This window comes from Diuraphis noxia, unplaced genomic scaffold, assembly GCF_037042655.1.
Source record: "Diuraphis noxia isolate RWA-SAM2 unplaced genomic scaffold, SU_Dnox_SAM2 contig0003, whole genome shotgun sequence".
Lineage (NCBI taxonomy): Eukaryota > Metazoa > Arthropoda > Insecta > Hemiptera > Aphididae > Diuraphis > Diuraphis noxia.
The window spans coordinates 72,774,267-72,793,857 of NW_028301713.1; the positions used below are offsets into that span (position 1 = coordinate 72,774,267).

At 27.0% G+C, this 19,591-nt stretch overlaps 1 protein-coding gene and 1 long non-coding RNA gene across 6 annotated transcripts in view; one reads left to right on the plus strand and one right to left on the minus strand.

Annotated features, from left to right (window-relative positions):
- The window catches only part of TkR86C (Tachykinin-like receptor at 86C), a 125,564-nt gene that overhangs the window by 56,968 nt on the left and 49,005 nt on the right, over positions 1-19,591 (minus strand). For all 5 annotated transcript variants that reach the window (XM_089223826.1, XM_089223828.1, XM_089223825.1 and 2 more), the window contains exon 3: positions 940-1,273. In XM_089223826.1, the coding sequence (XP_089079952.1) occupies positions 940-1,261 (322 nt within the window). In that variant the 5' untranslated portion in view covers positions 1,262-1,273. The remainder of the gene's footprint in view (positions 1-939; positions 1,274-19,591) is intronic.
- Positions 19,087-19,591, plus strand: part of LOC149057733 (uncharacterized) — a 37,390-nt gene continuing 36,885 nt past the window's right edge. Inside the window, exon 1 of the long non-coding RNA XR_016190998.1 lies at positions 19,087-19,441. This is a non-coding gene — a long non-coding RNA (uncharacterized LOC149057733). The remainder of the gene's footprint in view (positions 19,442-19,591) is intronic.

Genomic DNA, 19,591 nt, shown 5'->3' on the forward strand with positions numbered 1-19,591 from the left:
AAAACTGTATTTTTTCTTATTTAAGGTGAATATTTCATCATTAATAATAATTGTAATTACCAATTCATTGATAATTACAGTGCTAAATGTTCAAAATATTACGTCTTATCTTATTATTATTACCTAATTTTATATATAATATAAGATTAAATAATTGTTTATTCGGTAGAACTGTCAAAAACTTTTGTTGCTTTTCTCACATTAAGTATAAAATTGTTATACTGAGAATAACATAAAATTGAATTTTTTAGTTAATCAAAATGTACAACACAAACAACACGTAATTATTATTTAATATTTATTGTTATAAAAAAACTAATATTATTTCAATAATGTATCGTTTAATTTAAATTTAAAATTCAAATTAAGTTTACCCGAATAATAACTGTATAAAACGGAATTGTACGATTTACCTAACAATTTATGATAATATCATAGTATAATATATGGGTATTTATGTTTAATTAAAATAACTGAATAGTATATGTTTATGTAGATAAAAATAGTAATATGTTTTGTCGTTTAATTCATAATCATTTTAATAAATTTAATACATATGTATTAAAATAATATATGATAACTATTATATATTATAATTAATATAAATAACCAATTTATCACAAAACTACAAGTTACAAGGTACCTATATCATTTTTACAAAGACATTTTTTTGATTTATAAGCATTTATATTATTTAAATGTACTGTATTATATGTTATATTGTGTTATATTTACCATAAATACCTACATACTTTATAAATATAAATCAGAAAGTCACGCAGAAAATTAATTATCCAATGATAATTATTTTGAAATTATAAATTTAAAGTTTAAATTATATCATATTTCTCAACACAATTTACGTTTTATAGCGGTCATTATATCATTATTCTTTAAAAAATATCTAACTTCCAAACTTATATATCATTTATCACATACCTGCTACTATCCATATGACGATTGAGTTTCCAACGATTGCAACGATTAACATAGCAATAAAAACAGAGGACCAGATAAATTTGTGCCACATGGAGATGGTATGCGATGGCTCTGGTAGAGGATAAACACAATCATGTAAGCGGTCTTTGGCGATTGTGCGTCTAGACATCGTCAAATCAGCTGCTTTTAACATAGTTCCCAATACTGCTAAAAGTGCGGTGGAGTTGTAGTGTTCCAGTTCTTTTGACGATTGATCAAATTCTGAAGATAAGACCATTGCTGTACAATTGCGCAAGGTATCATCATCTATATGACCTTCCATTGTGGAATGGTTCTGAAACAAATTTGGACGCGTACTTTAAACCTTGAAATATATTATTAGTACATGCGTATTATTTTTATATTTTTTGGAACTTAATAAAAATATATATTAAGTACGTTGGTCATAATTCATGAATTATTCAAGAACCCTGCAATTTAAGATGGTATTTAATTTAGTGTAATTTTGTTAATAAGTAAGATGGAAATCACAACTAGGTACATATTTTGTTTCTGAGAATTTAAATAAAAATATAATTGTCTATAATATTCATACAAATAAAAAGTGTTTTAGTAATATTTTAAGTTGATTTATTATTATTACATATTAAACGTTTTCTGGTAAGTAAATAAGTAATTTATAACTTATAAGTCATAAGTCATTATTATTTATGATTTATGTGTATTTTCGTTTATATGCGTAGTTAAATTATATTTTTAATATTTTTATTGCAAGCAAATTTCAGTTGTAAATTATTTGTGATCTGATTTTTTTCTTATAGGTAGTTGTTGCGATATTAAATAAATAAATACACATATTTATTGAAGCATTGTCCATTGAACTGTACAGTTCTGAAGAGTGATGTAATCACGTGGTAATTGTTTCACCTATCTCTTCACATTATATTGTTTAATATATGTGTTACTATGCGGTACTTTATGAAAAGTATTCATCATATAAATGGTCTACAAATAGCGAATAATAAAAACGAAAAAGTGTAACACCATTAAAACTAAGACAGTACGTTGGTCAATTTAAGCATCAAATGTATTTATGTTTTTGTACAACACCATAAATTAGAGCGCCTCATACATTTATCTTATAGTTACATTATATCTATGCGAGAGTATTTTTTTTACATACATCATATTATACTATAATAACATATGCATATGCTTATTATATACATTGCGTCCATCTTATTTTTGTATAGGTATCTAATGACTGAAAATATATTATTTTTCTTAAATGTAAATTAAAAAGTAAAAATGTAAATTTCGACAGAAATCTTAATTAATTTCATATGTATTGCACAATTTGTTATACGCATACATACACAGCATAGATTACAACAAAAAATTATTTATATCTTAACCTCTTTCCTCTTTAGATAATCGTCACAATAAAATTATCATTTTTACATGATTCACTGTACTGTTTAAAATAACTAACAGGAACTCAGGTTCTGCATAAGTCACAAATTGTCCTATAAAAGTATAAAGTGCTGAAAATATTATCGTGATTTAGGCTTATGAAACGATTTCTATAGTTTACTAATCACTGTTTATAATATTGAGAATTATTATCATACTGCCGTGCCATATAGGTACTCCGTTGACACTACGCGCATTTACATGATTTTTCGAAAATTGTTCACGTATATACTTGTAACTGTATACAGGCACATTGATATATCGTTGAACGACAATAAATTACTAGTATATATGGTAATTTTAAAACCACTGTTAAGCTGTTAGCAGTAAATACATATTATAATATCGAGCGACTAGAATATCTGCCATCTATTGTGGTTGTTGTTATATAAATTATATTTAATCCAAATGGCGCTTTGTCGTGTATTATAGACTATACCATTGACCATTGAGAATGTGTCGGTTCATGGATGATATTTATATTGTTATCAATTTATCATATTATCATATATAAATATATACTATACTCGTATAATATATATATATATATTTGTGTCCATATTTATATTTAGTGTACTTAAACCATTCATGAAAAATAATATAAATTAGAAAATAAATATTTATCAACTAAAAATATATAAACTACATAGTACCTATATATTTGTATCGTAATTGGAAAATAATCAAATGTAAATATAATGCATATCCTTGCAAAACAATGTCTACATAATAAAAGAGAAAACACTGAACAATATACTGTCAAATTATGCTCACGAGGGTATAAAATAAGTATAATATTGTAAAAATCGTTCCACTTGACTAATTTCCATGTACCTATCCTTTACTATAATAATAACTAAAGAAATGTATAAGATGTTTTATTTATGTCATGTTCTATACAGGTTTAAAAATCAAAATAGCAGTTACATTTTGTTATTAAAATTGGGAAAATAAAACTGTATAACTTATGATAGTATGACGTATACCTATTATCGTATTTTCATTACAGTATTTTATCGATTTTTAAAATAATTTAATATTTTTATGTTAATATCAGTAGTAGGTATTTAAGTATCAATGGTAAGTATCATATACAAAAAAATCTAAAACTAATACCATTGATTATAAATAGTATTTATAATCAATGCTAATACAAATAGTTATTGTTATTTGCAAAATCGATTATTTATTTATCTATTTTTATTCGTAGGTCAAAGATGATTTTGCACGTATCAAAAATATAAAATATGACAGAATAGAAATATTGTATTGAAAACATGGTTTTCTTATGAACATTAGAACATTCTAAGAATTATAAGTTAATAATAATTTTTTTATAGAATAAATAGCTCTTTATGAACTTGACAGTCTAAAAACGGTTCTAAATCATGCAATTTCTGGTATAAATAATATACATTTACAGTTGATACCAATAGTTAAAAATTGTTTACGTGAATTCGTTATTCATGTAAATATGATTCTAATGATTTCGCATTTTTTTTTTAAAAGTTTATTAAAGCTTCAACAACACAGGTTTTTAGCCTACTTTAATCAAAATTTATACAAGAAAAAGAAAGGAAAATATATATACATATGTGTAAATTTTGGAATACATTTTGCTACATTTTGATACATTATTATAGTTATTATTTACAGATTTCGGATTTATTAATTCACGGGTTCACGTTCACGATATACATGTTTTGTTTTGATGCATTCAAGTGTTCTCGATATCTATGTACACGCACATTTGTATTCGTTTAATAAGGTAAGACATATTTAATTTTTTGTTCCTTTCTTGGTTATCGAAATTATGTAAAATGTAGATTATTCGCGATCGGCCGCCGACGTGGAGATCCAGCATAGGCCGCCGGAGTGCCGTAATCCGTTAATTACCGTTAACGCGGAATCATTGTAAATCACCGTTCCTTCTTACATTATGCGTTGAAGGCGCAAATCACCTTTGTAATATAAAATTATATTGTTTTTATATTATGTTGTAATCTGGCTGGAATAGCTGGAGACCATCAATGTTTTTTTTGTAATAGAATATTATATTGTTAACGCCGTTCTAATAGCCGTTTATACATATTTTATTATTTGTTGATATATACCACGCCGTTAATTTTTGTGTTATTTCAAACATTGTTACATTATAATATTGTCAGATTGCGATCGTAATTTATTTAAACCGTATTTGTATTGTTATATTATTGTTGTTAACCCATAAGGCCTATATTTAGTTATTGCTATATAAATTATTGTCTGGCTCGAATAGCCAGTGATTTTATATTATTATTTCATGTAAATCGTGTTAACTTATTATTGTTGTATGTCCATTATCAAACTATACAGGCACAGGAGATAGCAGCTGGCCAGCATGTAGTGCACCGACTAAGTTGTGAGTTTTGTACACATTATTTATATTATTATGTCTTTATTCTGTTGGGCCAGCAGGGCCATTTAATATTATGTATTATAAAATTTATTAAATGTGTGGATTATACAGCAATTCAACGTAAACCTTTTACCATCTACTTAATTTGAGTTACATGTCCAATATTTTTTAAGCATACACGCCCACACATATACACACCTCACACATAATTACAGTACATAGCTCACTAGTATTTGCGTGGCAAACCCAACCAATTCTAGCTGGGCTATAACACCACTACACATATAACACAGGTTGGTCGGTGTGTACAGAATACAGACTACAGTGCGTTCGAAGTATTTTGGTGACCGGGCGTCACAGCCTATATAATTGTTCATACCCGGCCCGTATAACTTTATATTATTTTTTTTACAAAAGATCTAATAATACCATTATTAGTAGTAAATGTAATGATATTATAATCTTATGAAATAGGTACGTAACTCAATTTATATTATAAGACATAATAATACATAATTTGAAAATTATTTCAACCAATAAAATTATTTTATATTAAGCAATCCTCGACATTACAAGCAACATGATCAGTAATAAAATAATTTGATTCAGCTGACCATCACGCTATAAATACAGTAGTACTTGATATTCTCAAACTAAAATACAATAAAATTATTTAAATAAAAATTATCAACACACAATATCCAACAAAATCATTGGTCGCACTAAAACACAAAATTACGATAAATAAAAAAAAAACATAAATACATGGCAACAATTCAAAACATCTAGAAGAATAAAAAATATTATAGCGGCTGAAAGTTGGCCTCACCAACTTACACATAGGAATCTTGTTTATAAAACTAACGAAAAATAGAATGCACATCATGTGGAGTTGTATTTATGGTAAGACATATAAATGCAGAATACAGATCCAATGAAAAAGAAATAAAAGAACACAAAATATCAGAGAGCTTATTAAAATTTATATTTATTATTATTTATAATGTTATGTAAAATAGCATTACATGAAAAGCTAATAAAGTCTGTTGTTGAAAAATATGATTAATATAAAATACATAGATATCTTTACTATCTGTATTCTGTATACAAACGAAGTCCTGCATAACTGATTTATAGTCCACACACAGCCTAAAACATGATAGCTAGTGTTTTACGATTTTTGGAGTATATTTTTATTATTGTCTAGGTATGCAATAACGTCACAATAATAAAAGATTTAATTAATTTTGATTTTAAATGATAGAAATTTGTATGCAAAATAATTTTGCATGGTATAAATATATGCAATATAATATGTACATTTAATATGTAATATATAAATATAAATGTCTAATTAACAAGATACAGTTTACTTTAATATTCCTAGGTACTATTATAATGTTTAAATATAATTTGAAACAATCTAATACAAAAGCATCAGTCATTAATAGATTTTAAAAAAGGCATTTGCTGCGAATGCATAATATACCTAGCTTTTATACTAAAGCCATTACAACGTTATTTATTTTATGGGGCTAGCTATCTTCTTTAAAATATAATATACAATTGAATGTTTGTCCAATCGCGATGAAAGTTTGGGAAGTTGTTGAGTACACTCCCACAAAGATTTCTGGAATATTTGATCCTTGTATATAGAATCTGAATTGCAGATTTACACCTAAATTGAGATATACCGATATAACGTCGTACTTCATATTAAATTCCGATTATACAGCTATATCAAAAACAACTGGATAGCAGTTTGTGCCCAATCAGCTGTAATTTGGATTAAATAAAAGCGACATATGCTTAGTATAACTTTAAAATCTTATACTTAGAAATTAGAAATTATACAGTTACCAACGGTGGATATAATCTTCATAATATTATATTTCGTACACAAATACAAACGAGTCTCATGAACGACGTCGTCAGTATGACTATAATAATATACTAAAATCAAAATGTCCTGACTTATTCACTGACTGATCGACGTAGATCCTGAAAATTATAGCTTAAAGCTTGCAATATTCACGACACATTTGTACTACAATGCAAGTGGGCGCTATGAAAGCATTTTATGAAATTTTAATTTAAAATCGATATTTGCATTAGTATTTTGAGATCCAAGATGGTGGATTAATTTTTGTAGTGTTGAATTGAATATAAATAACAAATTCAACAATGTTTGAATCATATAGAATTGACCTTTTAAATGGATAACGAAATGTTCAGGGTCTACTAGTAAAATATGTAATACATATTTATACAATAACTTGACTTAAAACATTTCTTATAATGCACTAAATATGTATCATATTTAACATTTTATATCCCTACTCAGAATCTAAAAAACAATATTTATATAATAAAATAACTTAATAACAATACAAATCTATGTAACAACGAAACTTTAAAGTAATATAAGTATTAAAATATTTTGAAATTAAAGTTTACAGACTAATATTTTGTCGAATATTCAAGATACAAACGGAAATAAGATCCAAAAATATAGTAGTATTTACTATTTTACTTTCCATATTTATATAACATGCAATCCTTAGAAATTATTTTGGTACGATTTTCTGTGGTTTTGTTTCGTAGTAAAAGAACGCAATGGACGTACATTTTCAGAAAACTGGCAATTCCGGAAAACATAAATTTACACGAAACGCATGGGTATTTATCATGTGAAAGTAAAATATCTGAACCACAAAAAGTATAGAGCTTAAGATATAAAATATACCATATTGTTTACAGTGTTTGTATAAAATTTAGTATCAACTTTGAATGTATTCATACGTATATACACATACTTCATTTGTCAATTAGTATTAATTATAAGAGTCCGGGTTAAAATTGTAAATAAAGTAAATATTGTACATGCATAATAAATTGTATTATATTTATATTGACACATATTATACATTATATTTTTGTGATAAAAACTATTATGGCTATATTATGTTTAATGTAGATTATTTCAAAATAAAAATAACCTGGAAAGTCATATATTGGGTTTTAAAAGGTTCCTAGTCATAGAGTAGGTCACATCCAATTCAGATGCATTAAATGCGCATTTCATGACAAATCATTGCATACAAAAAACAATTTTTACCAGGAATCAAAAGTGGAATTTAAATTGTTCATAAATATCGGTCCACTGATAACTTCAATCAGCTCCACGATACCTCACCAGTCATAACTCCAAGTCAAATTGTATATGGGTCTAATACTGAATAGAAGACTAACTTGGATATTCATGAACAAAGGAATGAAACTAAACGGTAGATATCATCTGCTAAGACAATTACTCAGGTTTAGTTTAAGTATTCCAAATAAACATCTCGTATACAAAATTTTCTTCCATAGTTATTTCGATATGGACTTACCAAATAAACTTAAGGTATCAGTTGAAAAAGCCAATACCCAGCAATCTCACTTTTCTAATCTAAATATCGGAGAATTTAAAATTTTCTTGATTTGTAAGTTTGAAACGAACAAACATTTCCCGGATGACTTTCAAATAAACATCATCCAAGAAACGATCAATCATATTATTTTACAAGAAATTGCATGGCTAACTTCAATATAGCAAAAAATAAGACTCATTGAAAAATAGATGCCTGTTTCTAAAAATAAGTAATATTTTAATAAGTTTATCAACATATTGGTTCTACAAAATAATGACACTAGATTAAATGGGGATTAGATTACACAAATTAAGTTTATGTTTATATTGAATACAAATTCAACATTATTAGTATACCGTAGTTGTAGTACTTCTTCTAAAAAACATCTTTTTTTTCGGTGAAACGTCTTTAGATTTATTGTTTAATATTACATGTATTTTATTATGCAATATCCTTAAGAATTGCTCATTAAGAAAACAACTAAAAAGATATTAACATAATTTTATAGAACCTTAAAAGTTTTATTATTTTATATTTATTGTTATGGAAACATAATTAAGTGCACATTTTTATAAAAATTATTATTCTTTCGATTTCAATTTTAATACTAAATTGTAAATTGAACAGTAAATGTACCTAAATTAAAATGTCTAAAAACTTGATTTTCATAATAATAATACTTAAACTTGATTGGTAATACGATAAACGATAAATCATTATAGGTTGTAAATAATGACATTATGCTATATGGCTTAGGTATAACAATGCAATTATTTGAAACGATTCAAATAAATGTAAGCTCACATTCATACATTAAAAATGTTTATTTTAGATTCTGAGCGGAGCGGGGAATGTATTGATTTTTCCATGATGTGTGTGTGTTTTTTTTGTGTCTGTCATCACATTTTGGGGCAGTAAAAGTGCTTCGATTTTTGACCTCGGTAACTCGTTCGATCAGAAAGTGAATCTAGTTGGTAATTTGGAGGGGGGGGGTCAAAAGTAAAAATAATAAGTATAATAAAGTAAGAATAATTAGGATAAACAAACTAAAAATTAAAGAAAAAATGAGAATTTTTACGCACAATCACTTTTCAACAATATCGGTTTTGGTTTTTGAAGCAACTTTAAAACATATGACATAGATAAATGAAATTTTCACCGAATTTTTATATAAGTATATTCTATCCACCATGCAACTTTTGAAAAATTTCGACTTAAGTTGAACTATTTATAGGCATATGCAATTTTCGACCACTATTAGTTTTTTCCATAAATATCAATAAAATGTATTTGTTTGGTAGAAAAGCTTGAAAATTTAATACAAGACTCCTTACATATTTTTACAATAGCAGTTGAAAAATAAAAGAAATATACATATAGTCACAATTTTTTTTACAAGCATTCAAGGTTTGAATTTTGACAACATACGTAAAAATCACAAAAATTCACATATTATTTTAAACTAAAAATTCATAAACATTTTTCTTTTTAAATCTAGGATTTGAAAATTTTTAATAATCTATAATATATCCTAGACAGATAAATTGTCTTCGCTCAGAATCGTTTTTCGTATACAATGATATAATATCATTGGATTCAAATTTAATTCCATCCATTACAGTAACTCACTAGTCACTTGTAACCTACTGTAAAGCAGAGCGACGTCCACGACTTACCCACTTTTTTCTAATTGTTTATTTATTTTTAATCACCATTTAATATATGAAGTATAATATTAAATTATATATATATATTTATATATATACATCCACTGTTCGTTAATGTATTGTAATCTATTATAGTAATATTGACACTTGAATATGTATTTCAGAGAGCTTAATATTTATATTACATATATTTTTATCAAATGCTGTATCAAACAATTGAACTTATAAGTACTCAAGAAATAAAAAAAACCTAAAATTCTAAAATTACTAGTTGAATTTCTTAATTTCTTAATTAATTAACTCAGACAATATACTCGATCAAATTAATAGTTACTTCTTAATCGCGTTTATATACTGGTTGTTATAGTTGCGTTTGTTATTTGGTCGTTTTTCAATTTGAATATAATATAGTAAGTATGTTATTAATTTACCCTAATGATGAATGGTCAGTGGTCACTGTAGTCGAGTGTTGGATATTTTAAATAAATAAAAAAAAAAAAACATTCGTATTATTGTATACCTATTTAATGCATTTATGTATAGTATTTTCTTGAGCAACGTAGAAAATTGATTATATCAAAATATTAATTATAATAATAAGTTGTTAAGGTTTATTTTTTTTTTAACAACAACGAATGTACCTATATAAGGTTATAGATACATATCAATTTCAATATCGTAGTATAATACTATTTTGACGCATTTTTGGTGGCTGTTTTTATAATATTGCTTTTATTTGATCGGAAATTGTTTTTATGTTGTTTTTATGTTGTTTCTATATATTATTATATATTCAAGTTATTTCTTCCTTTTTTTTAGTTTGAAAAAATAAATAAATTGGTTTTACAACGTTTTTAGATTCTGAGCAGAGCAATGTATGTTGGTTTTAAAATGATGAGTGTGTATGTTTTTTATTTTGCCTTCAGACACTTTTTATAGAAGAGAAGATGTTTCAAACATCAACTTTGAGGATGGTTACAGGTAGAAAATTGGATTTATTTGGTAATTTGGGGGTTACACTTCAAAATGTTCAGTTATTTAACAAGCAATTGAAGAAACTGAAAAAAATGTAAATATTCTCGTGACGCCAATATGTCAGTGAAATATTTTTTTAAATTTTGTTACAATTCAAAAACAAATGATTTTTTATCAGAAAAAATTATATTAAAATTTTAAAGATATAGTATAATATATGGCATTGATATTTACTTAAAAAAATAAATAAAATAAAATATATTTTGACCTTTTTGAGCTACCTATTAAAATGTAATTTTAATAGTCAACTTCTTAATCATAATAAATATATTTAAATATCGTTAAAACAAAATGGACAACTTTTTAATTAGGTTGAACATGTATAAGTTATCTATAACTACACACATAAAACAGAAATTAAAAATACACAGTCACTGGCTAAATTTCGTAGAAAATAAAACCAGATAAATACTTTGTAACTATTTTACCAGCAGTTTAGAAACATAAGAATTTCCATTTAGCTTAAAAATCAAAATACTAAATTAAACTTTAACATACATAACTACATACATTATACTTCAGTTTATAACAACGATTCTTAAATTTTATTTTTTATTAAATATATACATAGAAAAGTTACTCTGATGGTATTTAGTGTATTTTTTGGTTTAGTATGTTACTGTAATGAATGTATTATATTTTATTTCAATGATAAATCATTCATTGCTTTAAAAAAAAATATTGTGCGAGTGAGGTCAGTCATTCCTTTATTAATAAGTGTATTTTGCTACAATATACTAAATGTATACCCTGATTTCGATCGGGAAAAATAAACAAACATAAGAAATACAGCGTTTTGGCTTTTATTGATGTACTTCGATTTTAGTGAAAATAGGTTCCTACACTAGATACCTACTCAGTTCATTGGAAAATCGGCATCGGTATACGATTTGTGAACTAATTTAACTGAGATGAACAATCCAGCTGTGGCAGATTGGCTATAATATTTGGTATATTTTTTAACATGGTTCAAATACTACTATCAAACTATTCTGATATCTTTTAGAACAATCTCTAAAACTTTCGTCAAAATTGGTGGATTAGTGTTTGAGTTGAGTCTATAAGCTACGGACAAAAGAACATTATTTTATGTAGTAGATTTGAACAACAAAAGATCAATAAATATAATTTTCATAATTTTATTTATTTAGAAACAATTTCTGACTAGTCGGAAAGTTTATACCAACTTTTTTAATATAACTAATGACAACCATAAACATGTATAAAAATATTATTCAATTTTTATGAGCCAAGACGAAATTAATGTACGACTCCTCCAATAGCAACTTATAGAGTTTAAAATACAAAGCATAGAATATTCCTAAATACTCTTAGATTTTTTTATAGAATATATTTTTTGCCAATAATTTGTTCAATATTTCGAATTCGATAATCCCTATAAAAACCTTCATTGATTTATAGATATGTTTTATAGCCATCTTTATATCATAACATAACATACAATATAACAAACTAGTAACTACTATTAATTATAATTAGTTGACGCTGACGAACCAGTGGCAGTAACCAGGGGGGGGTTAAGCCCCCCCCCCCCCGAAATCTCAGGAAAGATATTTTTTTAGTAATGCGTAATGGGTTCATATCACAGAACAATATCATAATATTATAGTTCATATCATAGTAATAATGTTGACGACCTTTTAGTATATTAAGGTTTATGGTTTTCACCCATGACAATATATTGATAACAATAATGTTATTCGTGATATCACAGATTACATAATCTTTTTATATCTTTTTATATATCTGTGATGATACCATCATAAAAATAATGCAATACGCCAATATACCTACTATCATTAATTATCAACATCAATTTGTGGCTTTTGGATTATGCCTTTATGTTTATGATTTATGCTTTTTGCTTTTTACTTTATATTATATTTGGTGAAGTGTGTCAGTTTTATTAGTTTATAAAATTAATGAAAACGAAAATGAACCTAAGAGAAAAAAAACCAAAACATTGTATTCATACTTTAGTTCAAATGTAACTACTTCAAATATTTGCATCAATGAACAGGTGAGTTAGGTACTTCAATATACAGTATATTTAATATTAAATTCATACATATATTTATATACTCATGAATATTAAATTAATCATATATCATACCTTAAACGTTATAATATAGATCACCGACAACTGAAATATCACACATTACACCAATACCTAAAATACATACATTTTACCTTTTAGGTCAGTACGAATTTAGGGGCAACTATTGATAGACATAGAGGCAGTATTTCTGTTAACTCAGCGAGCCAAAATATAGATGAACATGTTGGTTATTAATATATTGAATGCATAATACATTAAATACTGTGTGTATATATATGTTTTAAATTATTTCCTATTTTCCTATAGAGTTAAGTATGTTTAAGGCCCCCCCCCCCCCCCCCCCCCGGAAAACAAATCCTGGGTACGGCACTGTGACAAACAGACCATAAAATATTGTAAATAAATTCATGGTACAATAAATTAGCTTAATATTTAAAAGTCCAAATGTTTTATGTACAGATTATAAAAATAAACGTGTTGGAAAGTACCTATTAATAATATTTTTTGATTTACATTATGGTTAATCTATAATTTATAATCATTATTTGTCATTTAAATATTAAGTTTTTTTTAAATTTATATTTCAAACTCTTATAAAAAACTACACCTAAATATTTTTGATATTTTTAAATATATATACGATAAGTTTATAAAATACTTTGTATTACATTCCCAAAAAATTTAATACAGTGTTATTTATATAATCGAAATTTATAGAAAAAAAAAAAACTAAAAAATATCTAACTTTAAAATGCCCATAAATAGCTTAAAATTGGACTATATATTTAGAAATTTTAATTCAATAGTGGATTGATAACATTTTACATAGGTAGCTAAAAGTGCTTTGAATTATAACAGAACAACTAAAATTGTTTGAGGATAAATTGTTATTATACGTTAAAATATCATAATATGTATGTCGTTAGAATGTTATCTTAGGAAAAATGTTTATGCATTAAATTCCAGTTAAAAACTATTGCGAATCTTGTGATACATTTTGAAAATTTATTTGATGAAATTCTAAAATATTCAATTTTTATAATTTCATATTGTTGAAAAATTTCATAAAAAATAATGAAAAAAATGGTTTTTATACGTTTATAATAAATGTATTAGGCTGTACATTGGATGTAACATTTTGTATTTTTCAATATTTTATACTTGCTATATCAATTTTTTTAGGAAACCCGTCTATTAAATTTTAAGCTTAAACAAAAAATGAATCACTTATAAATCAAAAAAATAACTAACAAAAAGGAAATTTGCATGTCTCTATAAACAGCACAAGAACTGCTAAAATATTTTAAAACTTATATATTGTCTACTTGGATATTATGGTGAAAAATGCATGTTTCTAAAGTTATTCAGTTTTAAATTAATCTAATGACTTTTATTATTATTTTTTTTTTTTGATTATGCTGATTATTTCAAAGAATTGAAAAATTCGTGTTATTCAGTTTTTACCTCCTAAAAATACTAACTACCTTACAATGTTTTTTGCTTAAAAATCAATGTAATACATAATGCACAGCTATTTTACAATTTATTGACATTCAAACAAGTGCCTATTTACAAAACACGTGTGAGTAAAGTGGCATACATGATCGATATTATTGATGTGGATAATAATTATCAAATCAGTTTTGAATTGAAGGTACCTTTAATGTAACCAATATGCAGTCAATAATATTGTTATCATTATCGAAGTCGATCTTACATATTATGTCACTTTGTGACGACCAGCGTTAGGTGATATATTAATTATTAATATTCAGATAATGTGATGCAACCAATTATCAAAATTCGGTACAAGCGTATCTAGTCCCGTGGGTCCAAGTCCACCGACCAAACTCCAAACCTGCTGTGGCGACGAGCACACTCGCTCCCCTCTACGTTCACATGGTCCGGGCACACACGACGGGTACCACCGTACGATGAGATATCGGCCGAATAAATTATACAACATACATAACGTTATCCATGTGTCTGCCTCCCCCACTGCTCCGTTTCCCGACGCCTTTGGCGGCTAACGACGTCGCGGGCGACGACACTTTTCTTTCGGACGCCGACCACGCTACACCATGGAGTAAAGCCCGATTTGTTGCCACGCCCTCGGATGGCACGAGGGGACACACTATATGGGTGGTAATATGTTTTGCATTTTGTTACATTTATATAATCTATTGCACCGTGGCCGGTATCCTAGTACCTTATTATACTATGTTATCGCCATATTATTATTATCATTATTATTATCGTCCTGGTATACTCCCGGTAACCGTCCATCGGAGCTGGTGGGAAGTATACCCGGTGTTTCTGTATACTCTATTATTATTATTATTATTATTATTATTGTCGTCCTGGTATACTCCCGGTAACCGTCCATCGGAGCCGGTGGGAGGTATACCCAGTGTTTCTGTATACTCCGTTCCATATTTATACTTAGATATGTTCCTTCGTTCCATTTATTCTATTTATCTATACTATTTAATGTATATTTTTTATATTTTTTATTCTTTTTGTCCGAGTTTTATGCCTGTTGGCTTTCTCGGCGCCAAATTAAATTAATAAACTATTTTCATTCATATACTGTGTTTCTATTTATTCCGTGAGTTCCATTGCTCGTAAGAGGTCTGAAAATCCACGATACTCCGACCTACCCAGGTCTCGGCTCGTGGTTGGCGACCTTTACCCCATCTATAGGCGTCACATGCCATCTCGACTCCTAAAATAATATGAGCAACGTTGAGTTGTCACAACTTAATATACAAATAGGTTCGACTTACCTTGATACACGGCCTACAGACTTCCATTCACGGGAAACGGGCATCGTGTTTGGTTGGATGTGAAATGATAAAGGAGAGTAAATAAATATATTATAATATACTCGTATAATAGGCTAGACTCATTAGTCATTTTGCTGGAATCCCATTGCACAGCACAATTCTTTAAAAACTCACGAACGATGACAAGAAAACGATTTGAACGAGAATCATTGAAAATCTGATGACTCTAATAAATCTGTCGGTACCCACCATTTTCAATGAAGACTGATCAGTGTGAAATAAAATGGTTATCTGTTCGCGAATAACGTAAATTTTACTACAAGCAATGGTCATGGTAGAAAGACTGCTACATTTACCATGGTTAGTATGTTACCTTGACCATGGTTGAAATATAAGAACTGTTATATTATTATCCGTCATTAGTTGTTATTATTGGAAAATGATGAAAGTTGGACGCTTCAATCAGTTTCTTCTACGTCTATTGTGTCGTTTTATTTTCAACGATAATTGTTAAAACCGGTTTCCAGTTTTCGGTATTATTAATAGTGGTTTATATTGCGTCGAAGTTCCAATTTTCAATGAACATAATATTTAGGAAATATCATCGACCAACGTTGTATTCAAAATCGATATGGTATTCAATTTATTATCCTCATCATTTCCGATCTGACGAACTTAAAATTGTTTCAAGCCATTAGCTAAGTGCGAAGGCGGTGCATCAAGGTAAGATGTCCTTTATGTTAGTTCATATGTTGAACTTATTGTAGGAATGTACAGTTCTTCATGTACTTTTGCTAACCATTAAATTATTGTTGACATGAAATTTCATTATAGTGAGTATGCGTGAAAAATGTGTGAAACGCCGAAAACGTCATGATATTTCCAAAATTGATATTTCCGTGAATACCATTTTATGGAAGGAATATCTGTTTATTATAGTCATCGAGATAAAGAATAAACTGGAGTGATCAATCGTTAACAGAATATGAGCAACCATGATAAGAGTTATCCATTTAAACAGTTTAATGTCTAGAATGTTTTTAATAACCGTTCTTCTTTAAGACTAAAACTCACAAAAGTAATTTTATTTAATAATATTTAAAAATTGAGTTTAATTTATCATTTCATAATTAGTATTGGTTGGTACCTTTTTATTCAGTTATTTGATCATTATTATATTAATATCAGTTTATTTTAAATAGAAATATTTTATTGTATTAAATTATTAAAATAATTTTGTTTCCTTTTAATTTTTTAATTTGTATAATAAATTGTGTTAGTTGGTATTTATTAAATTATTTGATCATAATAAGTATCATATTATTTTTTTTTAAATAATAATACTAATTTATAATATAAAAATTATTTTATATTCAGTTTTAATAATAATTATAAAAGCTTAAAACAAAGAATTTATATGTAGATTTAAATGGGTGTAATACATTTCTTACCCCCTTACGGAGTGGGGGTAATGAACTATTCAGAAGGCTCGTTTTTCCATGTAGCTGTAATAGGAAGTTATCAATCCAGTTTATTCTTTATCTCGATGATATTGGTACAATAATCATATAAATTCTATTGTTTTCTTTTGGATTATTTGGATAGATTTTAGTTTGGATTAATAAATAAAATATGTTATTTTAGTTAATATCACGTAATAATAACAATAACTGTTGTGCCGATTAAACCACCGATTGAAAGTATGTTGAAAAAGACAGGACGTCCTAAAGTTTTGTTGGTGATATTGATAAATATTTAGAAATAAATCCAACCGGTATTAGTGGCACATGGCAACAGAATCAGATATATTTGCTACTTCTCTGTTGTTGAAAACAAGCATTTTTATATATTCAGACTACCATTGTTCATGGCAACTCTTTGGCAAAGATGGTACATATAAAAATGGGATAAGCCCTAATGAAAATTGCTTGTACATATCACACATTAACAGGAATCATTACCAAGTAATTACTGACGTGGAGTGAAGAAAATGTATCAATAAAACATATGCGATATTATATTAAATTCATTTTTAATTATTAAGTAACATATTTATTTATAGTTTGAATATTAAGATATTTAAGCTCAAAATTATTATATTGATTTGTTTATTAAGAATTAAACAGTATTTTCAACGTATTCGTGACTGTCGTTAAATATTATGATAAGAATAAAAATACAACTATACAATTCAAAATAAAATTTACGATATTATACTTAATTAACAATCAAGTTGGATAACACAACTTTGATTCTAAATTAAAGTTAATTGAATTTCTGGATATTGAATAAACTTTTTATGATTTAGTATTTACAGTAAAAATATTATTCAATGTCCTTTAACTTACAAATGATTCAATGAACAATTACAAAAATTACTTTAAAACCTTTTCATTATGAGACAATGATAAAATGCAAAATATGTTAATAATTTATTTCTCTAAATCAATCTACTATTTGGTCAAAACTACAACTTCAATCGTTGACAAAAAAAATAATAAATGTGTTGGTAGGTACATATTATGTTTATTATATTTTTAAAATACTTTAACGAGTACATGTTGAATTGTGCGGAATCTTGTATTAAATTGTCATACTTTTTAACTGAGCATAAACATATAGATACTTATATACAACTATGCAAAAAACCTAAGAAAAAAAATAATATTTAAAATAATTCTAAATAGCTTAAAATGAGCCAAATATTTTGCAAATTGTATATTAAATAGCAAATGTCTATTTGATGCAAATTACAAGTACCTATGACAAACTATTTTTGAACTACAAACGGTTCGTTGATTATATTCTAAGATATTTTTACCCCCTCCCCCCCCCCCAACACACAAATTAATGTATTATACCTTATATTGTACTTGTATGATAGTATGATTATATATGCAATTCATTTTTCAATTAAATTTATAAATATTGCATCGTTGAAACATAATGATTGTAAAATATGATAATTATTAACTATGCAATAATTACTTTTAAATTTAGTTACCTATAATCAAATCATAAAAAATGTGTTGCCGCCGCAACAATGTAAATATATGTATATTATGTAAATAGATAATAATTAAGAAATAAGAAATCACAGGAGAAATAGCTGGTCACACATATAATCACTTATTGTATTGTTTATTTTTGTTATAATTATAATTGAATTTTTGAATGTCTTGTGAGTTATATAACATGTAGATTACCTACACCACGTGTCCACGTTATCATACGCCGCCGCGCCGTCTACGCGAATTATTAACACGGCCGCCGTGATATAGTAGTGCACCGTATGTTGTCGTGCTCACACCAGCGTGTGCAAATTTATTGTAGTCAATTATTCGTATATTTTTTATTGTGCGACTCAACACGCAATCGCCACTTATATTATTTAATGTACGGCGCTAATCGCCACTTGTATTATTTATTGTGCGGCGCTAATCGCCACTTGTATTATTTATTGTGCGGCGCAAATCGCCACGTATATTATTATATTGTGCGGCGCAATCGCCACTTATTCCTTTTATATTGTGCGGCGCAATCGCCACTTATTCCTTTTATATATATTCAATTTTTTCCTAGTTTCTATGTGTGTGCGAGTTTTTCTTATATAGCTAGGACCAGCTGGCCAGACTGCGCTCCACCAAATTGTGAGTTTTTATATTATTGTATTCATTTATATTAATCATATTTAGTTATTAGGCCAAAGGAGCTATATGTTATATTTATATTTATCAATTCATATGTAGCTCTGATAGCTGCATTATATTATTATATTGTTGGGCCAGAAGGGCAAAATT